The sequence below is a fragment of the Pezoporus wallicus genome, unplaced genomic scaffold (genome assembly GCF_028554395.1).
Source record: "Pezoporus wallicus isolate ANWC-B61680 ecotype Strahan unplaced genomic scaffold, APGP_CSIRO_Pwel_v1 contig_4161, whole genome shotgun sequence".
NCBI classification, from domain to species: domain Eukaryota; kingdom Metazoa; phylum Chordata; class Aves; order Psittaciformes; family Psittacidae; genus Pezoporus; species Pezoporus wallicus.
Window position 1 is genome coordinate 470,897 of NW_026639584.1, and position 19,025 is coordinate 489,921.

Genomic DNA, 19,025 nt, shown 5'->3' on the forward strand with positions numbered 1-19,025 from the left:
CTGCCCTGGAGACTGAGCTCTGTGGCTGCCCCATCCCTGGCAGTGTTCAAGGCCGGGTTGGACACAGGGGCTTGGAGCAAGCTGCCCCAGTGGAAGGTGTCCCTCCCCATGGTAGGGGTTGAAACTGGATGAGATATAAGGTCCCTTCCAACACAAACCACTTTAGGATTCTCCAATTTAGGTGAAGATAGACTTGAGGTTTTCTTTCTCTGAGCAGAGACAGGAACAGGCAGCTGTTGGTTTTGGGGGAATTACTGCTCTGGACAAAATGTTCTAATAAAAACAAAAAAAAACCAACAACCCGGGGGGTATCAATCCAGGGATGTAAAAGCATTGGCTATGTTTTAAAAACATTGCATCTACAGCTTGCGGTCAAACTATGGTGTTGGGTTTTTTTAGCAACCTGAAACACAAATTGGAGAGCTGTCTGCTGGTACTGAATTTACCCAATCTTCCTGCAAGCTTGGTGGTGGTTAGTCAGGGGCCAAATAAAACTGATTTGCAGTGTGAGGCCTTATTTGCAGTGTGAGGCTTTTTTTCTAATTTTGCCTTCAGCTGTTGGGTCTTGGAGACTCTTTTTAGTATTTCAAGTATATTTTTGTTAGAATTTCCAGCAATAACTGCACTAAAATAAAACCTGGCAACTGGGCAGACTAGCTAGGTAAGAAATGAAGTGTATTGAGCTGAATTTGTGCAGGTCCTTAAGCTAAGCTATTTATGTAAGCACTAAGGTGAAACAAGCAGCTACTAATACACATGTCAAATATAGGCATGTCCATGGTCAGTCAGATAGCTTTCAAGTTATAATCATAGAATATCTCAAATTGGAAGGTATCTTTAAGAATCATTGAGTCCAACACCCTGCTCCTTACAGGACTACCTGCAACTAAATCAAGTTTAACTTGATGAACCTTAGAGCTTTGTTTTCAAAGTGCTTTATAGTGATTGTGAACAGGGGGGTTATCTGCCATGTTTTCAAACTCTTTATTTGGACAATCATTTGGTCATGGGCTGTGTTTTCTATTTTTCTCAAGAGATTCCCCCCCTCCATGTTACTTGATTCTCACTAAATTAAGCAAAAATGCGTATTTATCTATTTACATAATTAATGGATAAATATTGGAAGGAATCACTTTCTGTAGTGAGGTTAAACCCGTAGCTGAGCACCTACTTCTGACGTGGCACTTGGAAGCACTGTAGTGTTTTTACATTTCTTTGCAGACTGGTACATACAGATTGTTGAGGGGTGCAGTAAATGAGGGATCTAGAACGCTTTAGTGGTCCTCCAGCCTTGTTTAGTGTTTGTGCTATGTTACGCTTTTATTAAGAGTCTCTCAGTAGTTAAAAGAAGAAAATCCCCTCCTGTCCCTGATCAAGTATCAAGATGTTGCTAATAAACACTGTTTAACAGGCTCCTGGATTAGAAAATAGTGACCATTACATCCTAAGGAGAGGCTTGCATTTATTTGGAAATGCTTTAAACTATTTGGGGTTTTCTGACTATATTAAAAGCAGGAAGGCATGGGGAGCACATGCTCATCGCTTTTAGATGGTAGAGATGGTTACACAGCTTTCTTCCTCACTGATGTGGTCCAGTTGTCACATAGGATGGTGGATTCGTCTCCTCCTCTGGGTGAACGTGTAATTGATACAGCAATCCTGTGCTGCAGAGCTGGTTTCAGAAGGCAAGTTGAGCATACAGAGCTCAAGCTTAATCTGCTGTGCTTGGCTTCATGATGTCCAAATATGTATTAGTTTTTATCATTTCTTGAACTTCTCTGAAGTCAGATGCAGAAGTGATTTACTAAAGCAGATGAAGAGCCTGTTTCATAGAATCATGGAATGGTTTATTTTGGAAGGGACCTTAAAGCTTATCCAATTCCAGCCCCATGCCACAGGCAGGGACACCTTCCGCTAATCCAGGTTGCTCCAAGCCCCATCAACCCTGGCTTTGAACAACTTTAGCTCAAGTGTTTTGATTAGTTTTTTGTGATTTTTAACTGAAATTTCCTGGTATCTCTTCTGTAGAGTGGGAATTTTACAATTACCTTAGCTTGGTCTTTAACTCAGATGAGAGTTACTGGTGTAGTCTCAAGGGTAGTGGGAAATAGAAGTTCTTATTTTCTACTTCTCTTCTTTACGTTATAGCTGAAAATACAGTAATTCAAGACTGCTATTCTTTCTCTTTGTCAAGGTAACGCAGCTGTTGTCTAGTTTTGTCCATCCATCCTTTGTATCCTGTGAATCCGTCTGTCGGTAGGCAAAAGCTTCTCATCAAAGCAGCTTAGCAGTGTTGTCTGCTTTGCTAGGTGCTACTCCTGTGACTTGTATGTCTTGTCCCAGTTCCCAGGATTACTGCTATCGCTTCTGTAATAGCTCTCTCAATACTAGAACTAAAACTGGGTTAAAGAACAAAGCTGCACCATGCTGTTTCTCTTCAAAGCCAATTAAGTGACTAAAAGCACCCTCAAGTCCTGAAGCATGGTTCAGATGCAAGTGTTACCTGCCTGTAGCTAACAGGAAATCTGGTAGGAATTTGGTCCATGCAGGTTTGATAGATTTCTGCCAGAAAGATACAGCCCTTGTTTCATATCTCACGTGAGCAAGATGAGCCTTGCAGGCTGAGTGCCGTTCATCTGCAGGAAAACTTAGATGCTTTTGTACCTAATGTACAGCCATACCTATGTGGAACTGTTATGTTTGAGATGCCAGTTTTAGGTACCTGAAGTTTTACAATACCTACACAGTTTTTGCCTTTGGGGATCACAGAGTGAATCCTAGAAGGGTTTGGGTTGGAAGGGACCTTAAAGCTCATCCAGTTCCAACCACCCTTCCACTAGATCAGGTTGCCTCAAGCCCCCTCCAACCTGGATCATTCATGGCTCTTTATTTTTGGAAGCCTTTCATAACCTCCAGAGGAAATGAGCTTTATGTAGTTACACTTGTACCTCTTTCTCCTCAAGTAACTTTGGAACCTGTTTACCATGTTCATCTGCATCTCGGAAATCCCAGAGCCTTTTGTGCTTTTGTGGAGCAGAAGGACCAAAGAAAGCTTGAAGTTACTGCAGAGCTGGGTGAGGAGTATGGGATAAAAGTCTTTAGGAAACAGGCTTTTAAAATTCTACAGCTTGTAGAGCAATTTGTAAGTTTTACTACCAGTGCTGGGTTTGCTGTTAGTAGAAGTCAAGACAGGCTTTTCTCAGTATAACTTAATTCAGTTGGGTTATAACAACTGTAACGCAACAGAAAGCATCTATGCTTAGAGCTATTGTTATCTGTTGTCACTGCTATTCCCAGTAGGGGATGGGGAGCACTTATTCCAAGCTGACTAATTTAGGAATGACAGCTGCTTGGAAATAATCATTCTACTTTTGCAAGAGCTGTGAGCAAGTGAACAAGAATTTATGGAAAAAATGAACTTATAGATGGGATTAATTGGCAATATTTAGGAGTTATGAAGTTATGCATCTGCTGTGGGAAGCTGCTAGGCTCTGGTGGTAAAAAGCCAAGCCCCTTCTTTCAGAGTCTGCAGGTGTTGGTCCCTGGTATTGCAGGCGCCTGTGGCCTTGCCAGAGGTACTGGAATAAGGGGTCTTGATTGTGTTCAGCATCAGAGCTGCAGGGAGATGGTGTGAAATCCGTGTTAATGCCGCTTTAAAGCTACCTGGGGAACCTGTGGAGGTGGCCAGCAAGGTAGCTTTATGTAGAGGTTGGGTGGGGTGAACAACAAGGTAGAGGTTGGGAGAAGGCAACAGCATGATGAAGGGAAGAGTTGCACTTGTAGATGCTTATCTTGTTGCACAAGAGCTGGAGGCCTTCCTGAGCAAGAACCAGTGACACCAGCTGTTAGGAATTCTGAAATTCTTCTTTTGCCAAGTGCTGTGGATGTACAGGACAGATAAGAGATGTCTAATTGCTTCTTCCAGACAGCAGAACGGGATCCACCCGGTCATCTTTCGGTCTTCAGTTAGTAGGCTTGAGTGCTCCAGAGACACACCAGAGGAAAATTTTTCCCAAGGAGAACAATCAGCCATTGGAATAATCTCCCCAGGGAAATGGATTCCCCAATGCTGGACACTCAAGACTGGGCTGGACAGGGTGCAAGGGCATCTAGCATATGTCATGCTTTGCCTGGAAAGGTTGGACCTGATGGTCCTTGAGGTCTCTTCCAACCTGGGGTTCTATGGTTCTACGACACATTATAGTCTGGGTTAGGTTGTGTGTGATCTGGGGAATGATCCCTAAAATTAAGTGTCAAAGATGGAAGTAGAGCAAATTTATTAAGAAGAGCAGATATAATAGGGAAATTAAGCTATATATTTGGGATCAGAAAGGGAGAGAATGAAGGATTAAACCCATCAAGCTCTAAAATACACCAAGAAATCTGGAGTGAGTTTAGGATGGGGAAAGACCGAAAGCACAATCAAGACTGTAGAAGTAGATACAGCTATCTACTTCTTGCTTCAATGCATAAATGCAGTGTTAAATTCCCAGCCTAAAAACCATTCTGTGTAGACTGCCCTCATGATGTTTGTGAGTGCCTAGATGTTGAAGAAATGGAAATATCCCTCAGCAGCAGTACTGCCTCTGCCAGGTCATCCTGTGTCCATCCAAGACAGTACTTAGCCAAGACTGTGCTCTGATGTTCTGAAGGAAGACTGGTGCAGAAGTGCCGGCCTCCCTTGTGTTAGTGGACATGCCAAGGATGCAACATGTTCCTAAAGCCTGCTACCCAGTTTTCTTTACCTTGGCAGCACCAGAGGCACAGTAGAATTGAGTAGGTGTGCAGCAGATAAAAACCTGCTCTGCAATCTGCCTAGTGTGGAAGTCTAATTTCGGTGAATTTTGTGTTCTTGCACACTTGGTGTTACAGTGTTGCTCTGCTATAGCTTTATTATATGTCCCTAGAATGAAAAGACATGATGTTTAAGAGACAATTCTTAGCCTGCATCCAGGAAAACCTAGCAGTGGTCTCTGATGTTTCCTGGTGAAGGAGCAGAAGAAAGCAATGGCAGTCTTGCCATGAGCTACCAAAGGAAATTTTGACTGGGGCTGACTTGATCTCCTGTGGGATTTCTGCTGAATAAGCTGACCCAAGCCATCCATGTTTGATATTCTAAAGGAGAGTTCCCGTTCCTTGTTCTTAGCTCACAGGATCAATGCACATACTTAGCCTTTAGCTGCAAAACAGGTGAAATATTACTTACTCATTTAAAGACATACTAATTAAAAACATTGTTAACAACATCTAACCACTGTAATGAATATTTCTGCACATTGAAATTTAAAATAAAACAAAATTAGCCCCCCTGCATAATTCTCTGTAGTCCCATTTGCTTTCCAGAATAGCGTAACTGCTGTGGGCTAGTAGGGTACCAGGAAGCCTACAGCTGATTTGTGCTCCCTCTTGTGGCAGCAGGAGGTGGGAGAGCATCCTTCACACATCACCTGCACATCAGTGATCGCGCTGGTTGTGACCAGCGTGTAGTTGTGAATAACCGGAATGGCCATCGGGAGACTGTAAATCTGGAAATGTGGAAAGGGTGGTTTACTCTTCCAGCGTTATTGTTCTGTGTCCAGAAACACTAAAATGTACATACCTGCAGAGTAATGCAGCACCTTTACTGCTTTTGTCTGTTTCTGGATTCCCCACTAGCCATTTTGTGAGGTTCTCTTTGTCATGTGCATCATAACTAGACAGACCCAAGATCTTTTTTCTATCACCCACTGTGCATAATATTTATAATGTGGTCTTTTGTGCATGTTCTTTCATGCCTCCAAGGCAGAGAAGATCCAAGGTAGACTTCAGCCAGAGCAGTGCAGCCAGGTAGTGGAGGAATCCTTGCCTAGAGGGGTGATACTGTTAACTTTCTGAGTTTTCTGATTTTGATGTGGTATATCCCTTATGCAGGAAAGAGGAGATGAAAGAGTGAATGCTTTCGAGATGAAATTGTCTTTTCAGTGGGGGTGGATATAGTTGTTAAGGGGTTAATCCCGAATCTGTGATGGCAAGAATAAAGGAGTTGTGTGACTTATTCCATCATGTGTCTTACTTGAGTGTGTTGTTCCTCTTTCTGCTGAGACAGCTGATAGAGAGGAAGAAGGCTGAAATAAATACAGGCAATGGTTTAAGGCACTCAGTTTTTCATGCCAGTTAGCTGGTATCTCCTGGGCACAAAGGATGGGGAGGACAGGGTTGGTGGGGAGCCAAATAAGCAATAATTGCCTAGGTGTGGGGTACCATTGAGTGGGTAGAAATAGATGGTACTTGTGGTATGGACAGCAATGAGGAGCAGATAATTAAACAAAAAAGGGAAGAAATGAGTAAAAGGTTCTGAAAACCTGAGGTAAGCTTGAAACACTTGCATCTGAATGTCTATAGAAATTACATCCCCTTGAACAAAAGGGGAGGTAGGGAGGAGCAATTACAACATGGGGAGAGCACAGTAATTAAGTCAGGGTGAAGAAAGATGGTGACTGCCAAGGGTTATAGGGCACAGGCTCTGGCACTGAATTACAGAGACGTTCTGCAGAGAATGGTTCCTCCTCCCTGTGGTAAGCTTAGAGCTGGGGAAAAAAATTGTATTCTGTTGCATGTAAGTAGTGAATAGTGATTTTATTTTCTTTCAACTAGATGTATGCAATTTAACTTTGGCAGAAAGTGCTGGTTGATTACTTTGACAGGTTTAATTACTTTGGCTTGAGTAGGATGAAAGTGAATTTATTTCCCAGTGAGAAAAGCGTTGAAAGGCTGCATGAAAACCTGTCAAGGGAAATTGAAGCGGGGTTAGGGAGTTATCTTTACAGTAAATGGAATTGATAAACATGTCAGTTAAAAGGGGAATTTATTTATAATATCCAGGTTCTGTGGCCAGAAATCTTTGACAATTCTGTTCACTGGGAAAATGAATTTTCTCTGTTCAATTGATTTGCTTTTTCATAATGCTTGTAGAGCAAGGAATTGCCATAGAATAAAAAAGTGAAGTCCTAATTCTTCTTTTTTCCCTTTCTTTTCTCCTAGAACACATCAGTAATGGAGGATCAGAATGAAGATGAGTCTCCAAAGAAAAATACCCTGTGGCAGGTAGGATTCACATTTGTGTAGAGAGAGTTGGCATGATTTTGCATGCTCTTGCTTTTGAGAAACTTCCAAATCTTGCATCTGCATAATCATCCTTGTACGTAGTTGACTGTATCACCCTAAAATTAGCTCAGCCTTCAAGTGAAGGATGATACTGATGAATAATACTTTAGAAATTGCTAGATCCTCTCAGATTTTGGAGTTGGTGCTGACCTTGAAAGGACGGTTTTGTGTCAAAGGGTACTTGGGAATACAGTTCAACCTTTCTGAGCATGACTGTCATTCAGAAGGAAAAAATCAACAAGGAGTTGTAACTGATTTGCTTTGAAGAAGTTTGGGAATATTTCAGTGCTGACAGTTGTTCTCAGCATCCCTCTTGGTCTCCAGAAGGGCGCAGAAGAGCCCGGCCATCAATCTTTGGTTCTGTTTACTAATTAGCAGTAAGTCCTGGGGTGTTGTTCTCGTAGCATCCTTTTTGTAGCTGAAGCTCCCAGGATTTTAATGATGTTTTCATGTGCATGTCCCAAATATTGTCATGAGCTGTCTTTCAAAAACAAAGCAGGCTCTTGACATCATGTAATTCTCAGTTTTCATTTATGGACAAGCAGTTCAACACTGACATGAAGCTCTTGAATTCTTGTGTCAATTAGAGTATTAATGCCCACGTTTAGTATGTCTCTAAATGTGTATTATTTTAACTGTTGGAAGTTATCATTTGTAAATCATTTGTGGAGGTAGAGTGCAGTATGCACCAGAGGGAAACTGCAATATGCAACAAAAAACACTGGTTTTATCTGAAGAAGTTTCTTCTGAAATGAATTAAGTTCCCTGCTGTTCACATGGTAGGAGGTGTAAAGAATTCAAGTCTTTCAGTGTAACAAGTAACTTGCACTTATGAGCAAAGTCCTTTCATTGATCTTTATGAAAGGTGAAATTCCTAAGGGATAACCCATAGCTTGAAGACTGTGTTTCAAAACTTAGGTTTGATTATTTCTTCTCACATATTCTTCCTTGAGAGAGTGCTTATAAAGCTGTTCTATTGCTTGTATGTTAATACTGATACTCCTTTTCTAAAACCAGATAAGTAATGGAACTTCATCTGTGATTGTCTCAAGAAAAAGACCATCGGAAGGAAACTACGAAAAGGAAAAAGACTTGTGTATTAAATATTTTGACCAGTGGTCTGAATCAGATCAAGTTGAATTTGTGGAACACCTTATTTCACGAATGTGTCACTATCAGCATGGACATATTAACTCTTACTTGAAGCCCATGTTACAACGGGACTTCATCACTGCATTACCAGGTAAATTAGTATTTATTTTACAAGAGGTGCATTCACAAATATTTCTCCTTTTGTTTAATGCTTGGGCTGCATGCAAGCTTTTTGGAACATCCTCCAGATTTAGATTGTCTTGAATAAAGAAATGGTGCTTCCTAGTCAAAAGAGGGACAGGAGGGCAGCTGGTCATTCACTTCTGTGATTAATTGAATTGGCCACTGGATGCCAGTGTTGTTCCATGTAAAAGCAGTTTGAGTAGCATATCCTGAAGAATAGTTTGTGTTTAAATTGGAAGAGAGTTGTCATTAAAGTTTTATCTCTGCAAGTTCTGGTCTAAATTCCTTTTTCATATGAACCCCATAGGTATAGAAGATACTCCAGAGGTGTGTTCATTTAAGAAGTCCTTTATGACATTTTAGTTTAGTTCTAAGTTTCTCAAGTCTTAAATAAAAAAGTTCCTGCTGAGTGAGTCTAGTTTGTCTGGTCTGGTTATTGACTCCAGAGCAAAAGCAATTGTGGATTTTCATTGTATAGTCCAGCCATGATTCCTTCTTCCAGTTGCTCAGGTCTGCTTCTGCCACCCATCAGTGTAAACCTGGATCAGTAGTTTGAACATGAAATATGTTTTTACAGGTGCTATTCATTTTTTAAAAAGGAGCATTAATAACTATATATAGCATTGTTAGTTTTCAATCTTATGGTCAGTTGTGTATATTTTCCCATTAATTTCTGGAAGGAATTGTATCCCAGGGTTTTTGATGCTTGAGAAGATGATTCATTTCATTCTTTGAAAGGTAAATGTGTAGATACTGTTTCCAGAGTGGGAAATAAGCATGAAATAAGTGGTCACAATGTTCTGCTTGCCACTGCCAGTACAACAGCACAGATTCACGCTACAATGAGTGAGTAGTCTGTGGATGTTATCCCCAAAGTGCCAAGCCACAACAGTGAACACTGAGAGCGGATGATGAGAAAATACAAAGGAATTGGAAAACTGGGAATTTTTTGAGCACAGGAAGCTCTAAAGTTCCTTTAAAGACTGGTCATATTACAAGCTCAGAAGCTTTTGTAAGCTTTGATGTGCTCAGGTGGTCTTGCATGATGGATCCCCTGGTGTCTGGACAGATGCTACTTGATTATTATGGGTTCCTGCTCTCTGGACCGCTGCTATATTTTCACAAAACCTGGAGGAATTCAACTTCTGAGGGTGATGGGGGGATAATTTTGGCTCACCTTTAAAACATGGCTAAAATGAACTTCTGAGTAGTTGGAGAGGAATGAAGAGCATAAGGTAGGACACAGGGAGATGATGTGGAATACCTGCATAAATGTACTCCTTGTCTCAAGTGGAGAGCTGCTTCCTTTAGATAGTGTGGATGTTTCTTCCAACTTGTTTTTAAAATACTAAATGTTGATTTCTCCACAGAATAACTGGGATTCACTAAAAAAGTAATGTGAACAGTCATGGTGATCACAGAATCCTAAAATGGTTTGGGTTGGAAGGGACCTCAAAGCTCATCCAGTTCCAACCCCCTGCCACGGGCAGGGACACCTTCCACTAGAGCAGCTTGCTCCAAGCCCGTGTCCAACCTGGCCTTGAACACTGCCAGGGATGGGGCAGCCACAGAGCTCAGTCTCCAGGGCAGAGCTGCTCCAGCCCTCACAGCATCTCTGTGGCCTGCTCAGGACTCAGTCCAACAGCTCCTGGTCCCTCTTGTGCTGTTGCCGCAGAGCTGGATCAGGGCTTTGAGGTTGGTCTCCCCTGAGTGCAGCAGAGGGCTAGAATCCCCTCCCTCAACTGCTGCTCAAGCTCTGGGGGTGCAGCCCAGCACACGGAGGGCATTCTGGGCTCAAGGGCACACTGAAGCTGGGTCAAGGGGAGCTTAAAAGATAGGTTCACTTGTCTTAAAGAAATAATTTTTTTTTTTAATGAAAAGTTTTTAATGTCCTTTTTGATTTTATACGTGTGAGAATACAGGAAAAATGGGAGAAGTCTGTAGTATCTGGATTCCTTCTGCTTCAGCAGAAAAAGTGATAGTTTTGGTGTGCTTTTCAGTAAGTGGTGGCAGAATGTTTAGTCTACAGGGTCTGTTCTTACAAATGGGGCTGTGGTTGGGCTCTTTTCTGCTAGTTGTCATGGTTAAAGCTAATGCTGTATCAGCTATTGTACGATGAGAGCAACTCAGAAGGTGACCTATACTCGTTGTTTTTTCCACAACTGCCAACAGTGTTTCCCCTAGTGTGTCAAAAGACAGTGGAGTATAATGGACAGCATAACTGCAGGAATAACTTAAGATGCCTCTTTGCTTTTGATTCGCTTAATTATCTTTAAGATGTTAATCATAACATGCCTTGCATGGTCCCATCCAACTTGTGTCTTTTCCTTAAGTGAATTACAACTTTGACCCCTTGAGCACTGCTGTTTCCTAATCACCCTTGATTAGGAAAGAAAGTCCCTTCCATATGTGTTTTGTGTGTTAAAGCTCTGAGAGAGCTCTACACTTAGTCAGGCAAGTAAGGCTCTCTGCCTGGCTGCTTCTGAAATTTGTTTCTAAAGCCATAAATGTGCATTGCCTGATCTGAGTGACTGTTTCATTTGATGCTAATCGGCTTTAGAGAGCTGACATCCCACGGCCGGGTTTCATTTCCATACAAAGTGATATTTACACACTGAGCTTTGAAATCGCTGTGGATTTTAATTGTTCTAATTCATTATTGAAATGGAAGCAAACCTTCATCTGGTACCTATAATCAACAGCTGCTCTTGGTTTTCACCATTTACTACAGAACTGCAGAAACTCTTGTAGAGGCATAAGATTTGGGCATAATTTTTTGCTTTGAAAAGCACACCAGTAAATACTGAATGCATTTTACTAAAGAAAATTGATAGGGTTTAGTACCTACTTCAGAAACTGTTTATGAAACTAAGTACTCGGTGTCAATGTGAAATAGGTACATGCAGCTATTTCAGGCCTTAATGCGTCTTCAGCTTAGTCCTGTGCGTTGTCTGGAATAATGCTAGTGAGTCTATCTTAAGTATCTGTGCTTTGGACCTGTTCCTACTATGTTAATTAGGGTAAATATTTTACTTGATGTCTCTTTTTAATGTGAGCAATTTAAATCTGTGCACTTCTGCAAGCTATAAAAATCGTAAGAATAGACTTGGTGGCAAAGCGTTTGTGTGTTTTTTGCTTGGTATGCAACTTTCAAGGCTCTGTGTATTCATCGGAGATGAGATTGCCATGTTTTAACATCAGAAAACACTTAAGTTTCTGCTTGTTAAAGATCTGGTTTTAACTGTGACCAGTGTTACACAGAATTGTAAAAATTATGCATTTTAATAACGGGCTTCTGCCTAGTAATTCACAGTTGATCCTTAAAACACAATGGGATATTAGCTTCATAAAGACCAGGCTTTATGTGTTAAAAGTGTACAGGCCAGAGAGAATCATAGAATCATCATAGAATGGTTTGTGTTGGAAGGGACCTTAAAGCTCATCCAGTTCCAACCCCTGCCACAGGCAGGGACACCTTCCACTGGAGCAGCTTGCTCCAAGCCCCTGTGTCCAACCTGGCCTTGAACACTGCCAGGGATGGGGCAGCCACAGCTTCTCTGGGCACCCTGTGCCAGCGCCTCAGCACCCTCACAGGGAAGAGCTTCTGCCTAAGAGCTCATCTCAGTCTCCCCTCTGGCAGGTTAAAGCCATTCCCCTTGGCCTGTCCCTACAGGCCCTTGTCCAAAGCCCCTCTCCAGGTTTCCTGCAGCCCCTTTAGGCACTGGAACTGCTCTGAGGTCTCCCCTTCAGGAGCCTTCTCTTGTCCAGGCTGACCCAGCCCAGCTCTCTCAGCCTGGCTCCAGAGCAGAGCTGCTCCAGCCCTCGCAGCATCTCTGTCGTCTCCTCTGCACTCCAGTTGATATGCATATGTGCATTTGCTGTTGTAGAAACGTGTTTGCTGATTGTAGTTAACTTTTATTGCGAACCTTGGTTTAGCTCAATTAAATGTTAATGAATGTTTGGTACTAGAATTACACCACAAGCGAGATTCTGAAAAATCTTTGTGTTAGTGAAGAGAATAAAACCAAGCTGAGCACTTGTCACTTGGGTTTTGTCTCTCTCATGTTTGGCTTTGGTCTGATAGTTCCATAAGGCATCCTCCTGTAGATGGGCAGTCAGGTCTAAATCTGCTTGAGAACATTCCTAACATATATAAGACAAGCCTCACCTTTGGAAGGAGAATTTTCCATCTGAGACTATTTGGAGATGACTCTCCTTAGGAGCTGTGTTCTGGCCCTGTCTCTAAATGCTTTGTATGTGTCATAGTAAACTGATTTTTTTAAACTGGATTTTGAGAAGGACCCAGGACTGAGCTTGATACTTCAGAGTTCTGCACATGCCACAGAAAGGCACCAAAACCATTGTGATACTCAGTCCTACTTGCACTCTGGAGCATAGTCTTTGTGGTGTTGTTCCCCAAACTCATGAGGAGAAGCTTTGTTTTGGGATGCTGCAGTCAGCTGTCTGGTGGTGCTGTGAGTGTTCTAACTCTGTCTGAGTAATGGCATTAATGACTCCTGGTGCCTCAGCAGTTGTTTGCCAACTCCTATCTCTGCTTCACATAGTCTTGTTGACAGCCAGAAATGGCAAGATTGCTCTTTCCAGGAAAGACATAGCTTTTGGATGAATTGATGGTGGTACCTTGGTCATTCAGGTGCCATTTCCAGATTTGAAACGTGAGAGGTGGCTTTGGATCCAGCCTTTCACAACTGGTTTTCAGAGGATTGCTATGGAACAGAGATCAAAGGCAGTTGTGTGAAAAACTGAACAATGGCAAAATATTGTGTCATGTATCATTTTTCTTAATCACTTCTGTGTAACTGCATTTAATCTGTGTAACTCGCTTTTTGGAAAGTAGTAATTCACAAGGAAAAGAAAACTAAAACCAGTTCAACATATGTTGATGAATACACACATGGTATTATTCAGACATTACATTCATATCTAAATAGAAAAGCATAAAACCATGTACTTTGGCAACTGGATGTTTGCCTGGTGCCAGAAGGTGTTAGGATAGAAAACCAGCACTGGTGTGTGCTACCATCTTGATTAACTGTGATCCAAATACTTTTATGGTCTCATAATTGTGATCTGTATCAAATTCTTTTGACACTATTTAACGTTCCTACTCACAAAAAGGATTTAAAATGTAACATGAGTTTCTAGTAATGGAATATGCTATATATGAAACTCCTAAAGTGTTTGTGCTTGATTCAAAAACACTCCCTTGCCATCAAAAGCTAAATGAAGTCCTAACCCGGAGACACAGATCAAGTCCAGCTCCCAAGCTGTCGTCTTCATTACCTTCTGAAAGATAACACAGGTATGTTAGTAGAGGGGCAAAACCCCAGAGCTACCACCACCAGAACCCCACAGAACCATGCACTTGAGTTTAAAGGATGCTTTGCGGTGTAGCCTTTTTACTGGGCTGGTTGTTGGTAACTTCACAGCTTCTCGGAGCACACATCTCTGAGGAGGGTAATCATTCATTCAGTTTGTTGCCAGGAGATGGCAGCAACAGATAAACGTTTAAAATACTGTTTTGTGCATGAATATCCTTTGAGTAACTTTTGTTTGTTGCTTTTTCCCTTGGGAATTGTTCATTGCACACCTGACATGTTCATGATCTTTACACTTCAAAACTCAAAACCCTCAGTGAGGTGTCAGCAATAGATCTGAGTGCCAGCGTGGCTGCTTTGCCTCAGAAACTTGAAGTACATGTTTGAAATAAGGGTAGAGTTAGGTTTGCTTAGTACTCTTCAACTAAAAGCATTTAAGTTTCCCTCCTCTCAGAAGGTAAGTGTATATGTGATGATTGGTTTACTAAATGATGCCAGTTGGGCAGAATTACATTCCTCAACTGTGGAATGAGAAGAGAATTGGATGGATGTGTACCTGTTCAGTGTGGACCCTGTTGCCCCATCTTTACTAGAGATAAATAGTGGTATTTTGTCCACAGTGTGCCCAGGGGCAGCTGTTCCTTCAGCTGTACAGTTTATATGTTGACCTTTGCATTATTCATTTGCTTTTTCACCTGCAATCTTTCAGATTCACCAGTAAAGAGTTTTACTCCTTGAAAGTGCAGACATTGAAAGCTTTGACTGTCATTGGTCTATCTTGTGCTCCTGGCTTTTCTTGGAACGCAGATATAGCTGGAGTGTGTTTTTCTTCTAACAATGGGAAGTTAAAGCTATCAGAAAAGATTTGTTTGTGTGCCTCTGCTCTACAGCCACGCTACCACTAATTCAATATGCCTCTCAGATGGAAGGGACAGGGCAGCATCATTGTGTCTCTGCAAGAGCTGGAAGCTGAAGGCTGGTGCCCTTGTCATTCTGACTCATTTTGCAGAAATTCTGTTGGCATCAGAGTGTTTTCCACCCTTTTTAACTTCTGGGTCTGCTGCTTTACCTGTAACCTACTTTGGTGTTTACTCCTAGTTTCTTCTAACGTCTTCCAAAGTTAGTCATTCACTTATATTTGATGTGTAGCCTTGAAACAGCCTGATGCTGGTGGAACTGAATTACCAATTCTGTCATTTCATAGTGCTGTAGACTCTTTTATTACTTAATGATTTGACTAAATATCCCTATGTGAGGCAAATATTAATACGCCTTTACCCCTGAACTGTGTACACATGTTGGGAGGATTGTGAATGCACTAATTTAGTTCTCTTGAGAAGGAAAGGAGGGTGAGCTAAGTTCAGGTGTTGTATAATGGCTACTGAAAGAAAAATGGTGCAGCGAAGCAGGAGCCTTAAGCACCTCTTATACAGGAACCTCAATGTACAGCTCTACTCATACAGAGTTTGAATTAATCATAAAATCATAAAGTGGTTTTGGGTTGGAAAGGACCTTAAGATCATCCAGTTCCAGCCCCGCTGCCATGGGCAGGGATGCCTCACGCTAGACCATGTTGCCCATGGCTCTCTGCAGCCTGGCCTTGAGCACTGTCTGGGATGGAATTACAGTGGTTAACTGTCATATCCTCTGCATGGTTTGCCTTGGGAACTGCAATGTTTGCTGTAGAACAGTTTTTTTCTAGTCCTCTTCAAAATGCACGTCCTCTGGGCTGGGAGAATATGTAGGGGACTGTGTTGTGTGATTCCAGTGTTACAGATGTAACAGACTGTATGATGTACTTGCTCTGCATGGGCTGATCTTACACTGTCAAACACAACTATTTTGTACTGAAATTTACAGTAACAGTTAGATCTGTTCCTGTTAAAACATGGCCTGTGCCCTGTTCACACTTGCAACCTTCACAATCAGGGGGATGCTTACTCAGCAGACCTGTTTTTCTTACTGTTTTTAGCTAGCTGTGTCCTCTACTTTGCACAGTGAATTAATTTGTCTCCTTGATACCCAGAGATTCATGACTCTTGAAAATGACCTTGCAGTGATTATATTTTATGGAAGAACCTTGAGAACTGCTTCTTTCATCACAGTATGATAAATATATCCTAAATAAACAGTATTTAGAACCTGCAAGTTGTTATTTACTAGAAAGGCTGGGATGCATCTGGCTGGAAGACTGCTTTTATGACTTATTTCAGTGCCCTGGTATTTTCTTCAACTGCTTATGTAGAAAATGGTGCAGCTTAAAGCTGCTCTGAGACATGGTATTGCTATAAGAGAGACTTAACTGCTTTGGAAGTGGTTAGATTTGAGACCCACAGGTTATTTGGACCTCGTTATGCTTCAGGTACTTGAATCTGTTATGACTGATATTGAAAGATTTGTCTAAACCTTATTTAAACCTTTTCTAGTTCTCTAAATTAGAGAAGAAATGAAGAAACACTCTTCATGTATTGTTTTTTTCTTTTGATTGCTGTTCATTTTTACAAAGGGCATGCCAGATTTAGTGTGTAGTGGAGGACTATATGAGCACACTTTGTTAATTCTTAAAATAAGAGTAGTTTCTTTGATTTTTCAGGGCTATTTGAAGCCTAAATTAGGCTGTCATGGGATAAAGTGGAAAATTAAAAAGGTCGTCATCTCTGACTTTGAAAGATGTTTTTCATGCTTGGCCAAATGGCATACATGATTCATGAAGATGGAGTTATTCTAGATCTCTGATCTAGTGGAGTTTTGGGGAAAGCAAAATTGCAGGTCCTTTGAAATAAGTGACAGACTTTCCAGTGATTGTTTTTGTGGGACCAGTGACACTGGGGCTGGAATGTGAGCAAGAAAAGTTGGATGCTATTTTAACTTTAGTGCAAGTAGATTGTCTGAGTGGTTTCTATGTTGGTCCCTCTATTCAACTACAACCACATTTTTGAACCTAGCACCCTCAGCAAAAGACAAGGTCTAGGCAAAGATCAGAGACAAATGCATGCAGCATTCCACCTGGTTATGTCTTGATAGATCCATGGTACCAGCTTACTGTATTCATTATCTTTACTGATGTGCCTATTATTTTTACCATGCTTCAGCCTAAGTATCCAGAGCTGTTGGATAAGTATTAACTGATAATTATGAAGTAATATATTCCAGCACATTGCCTTACATAGATGTGGATCAATGGGCAGGACCCCAATTCTGGTATATTTGAATTTGCTAATGTGTTGAGTGCATTTAATACGTACAATCCAATCCTACCGTGATGGATCACACGGGTTAATTGGCCGCTTCTGGTAGCGAGGATCTTCATGATGAAAGCCAGTGCTTCCCCAGTGCACTAAGAACTATTGCTTGTTGACCAACATAGCTTGTGTTGCAGGTGAAATTAGAGCATGAAATTAGAACCTGGGTGGATAGAATCATAGAATGGTTTGGGTTGGAAGAGATCTTAAAGATCATTTAGTTCCAGCTCCCCTGCCATGGGCAGGGACACCTAGGTGTTCCTGGGATATGTGAGTGCTGCCAAAGGGCTTTTGTTTGGAATAATGTTGTTTTACTTGGGCGTTCTTGTGTGGTGCATTGCTGAACTCATTGTTTGACCCAGTAAAGCTAGTGTCCTCGGATAGCAGTACACACACTCATGCGCACTTCTGTTGCCATTGAAGGCAGCATGCCCTAAGGGTGGGAGAGCAGCAGATGCAAGAAAGGTGCAAAGGTATTATCAGTTCATGTGGCTATTCCAAATATATTGGGAAATCTTTGTGAAGCTAAACTAAATTGACTTTGCACTAGAATTTATGGTGCAGAAGCTTCCCTGTGAGGGTGCTGAGGCGCTGGCACAGGGTGCCCAGAGAAGCTGTGGCTGCCCCATCCCTGGCAGTGTTCAAGGCCAGGTTGGACACAGGGGCTTGGAGCAAGCTGCTCTAGTGGAAGGTGTCCCTGCCCGTGGCAGGGGGTTGGAACTGGATGAGCTTTAAGGTCCCTTCTAATCCAAACCATTCTATGATGATTCTTATTCTGAACTAGAGTTAGGAGTTGACTTGGCACCTGCAGATTACAGAAGGAGCTTAAATAGAAAAGATGTTCTTGCATTTGATGTGAGATGCTTTTTGCAGTTTTTTTGCTTGCACTCTTACTATGTCTGTGTTTGTTCCTGTGCAGTCCTCTCTTCGGAGTTGAAGTATCTATTGTTATGTAAAGAAATAGTAAAAGAATTGACATTTTATTACTGCTGCTTAGTAAACCATCTGCTTGATGATGATAATCTTTTTGGATCACGTCGCACAATGTGTTATGTGCTCAAAAAGTCCAGGATTCTGTGCCCAGAAGAAGCAAAATGCTTTCTGCTGCTTGCACACTGCTGGATGTTGGGTTGTGCCCATTCTTGCTCTGTGGAAATGGGACAGTCCAGCAGGCAGACTGTACTGGAAAAGGAGTGAAGTGTCACAGATTTTGATGTACCTGTGTGGATCAATCTGTAACTGGTGCTTCTGGGTGTGATAATTTAATAGCCATGTTGCTCCAGTGCCTTAAAGCTGTGTTGAATTCTCTTGAATGTATTGCAAAGCTTGTTCTGTGGTTTACTGTGAAGTGATTGACATTTGATTGCCTTTATTTCTTTGTAGAGCAAGGCTTAGATCACATAGCAGAAAACATCCTTTCCTATCTTGATGCCAGATCACTTTGTGCAGCAGAGCTGGTATGTAAGGAATGGCAGAGAGTCATCTCTGAGGGAATGCTATGGAAAAAATTGATTGAAAGAATGGTACGCACAGATCCGCTATGGAAGGGACTGTCAGAACGAAGGGGTTGGTAAGTACTGCGACAGTAACTGAATGCACCTTTTACAGTGTTCTCCTTTACAAATCGCCCTAATCAAGAGCTCTTATAGTGAATTGGTATCACCGAGGTGCTTAAGTCTGCTATGGAGCTATCGGCTCCTGTTCCTGCTTTGGCTGTGTCCCCTCTACTTTTTGCAAATGAGCTATTTCCAGTTCAACTTAATTTTCCCTTAAAATGTAAAATAGCATATTGGGCCGCAGAAACCGTTTATGTTTGTGGCAAAGGAGTTTTTCTATCCTTTTAAGAGTATCCCAAGGGTTGAAGTGTTCTGCTTCAGAAACCTGTTTCTCTGTGCTCTCTAGCGGTGTGCCTAGGAAAATGCAAGGCATATTGTAAAGAGCACGACGACGACACCCTGTCAGCTAAAAGCTTTATGAAAGAGTGAACCCTAATTTGGAAAACCATAAGGAAAGCACTTGTTGCCTT

At 41.7% G+C, this 19,025-nt stretch overlaps 1 protein-coding gene across 4 annotated transcripts in view; it reads left to right on the forward strand.

Moving 5' to 3' along the window:
• FBXW11 (F-box and WD repeat domain containing 11) overlaps window positions 1–19,025 on the forward strand; it is a 75,653-nt gene that overhangs the window by 33,109 nt on the left and 23,519 nt on the right. For all 4 annotated transcript variants that reach the window (XM_057415137.1, XM_057415139.1, XM_057415136.1 and 1 more), the window contains 3 exons: window positions 7,021–7,083; window positions 8,161–8,386; window positions 18,383–18,569. In XM_057415137.1, coding sequence (XP_057271120.1) covers window positions 7,021–7,083; window positions 8,161–8,386; window positions 18,383–18,569 — 476 coding nt within the window. The remainder of the gene's footprint in view (window positions 1–7,020; window positions 7,084–8,160; window positions 8,387–18,382; window positions 18,570–19,025) is intronic.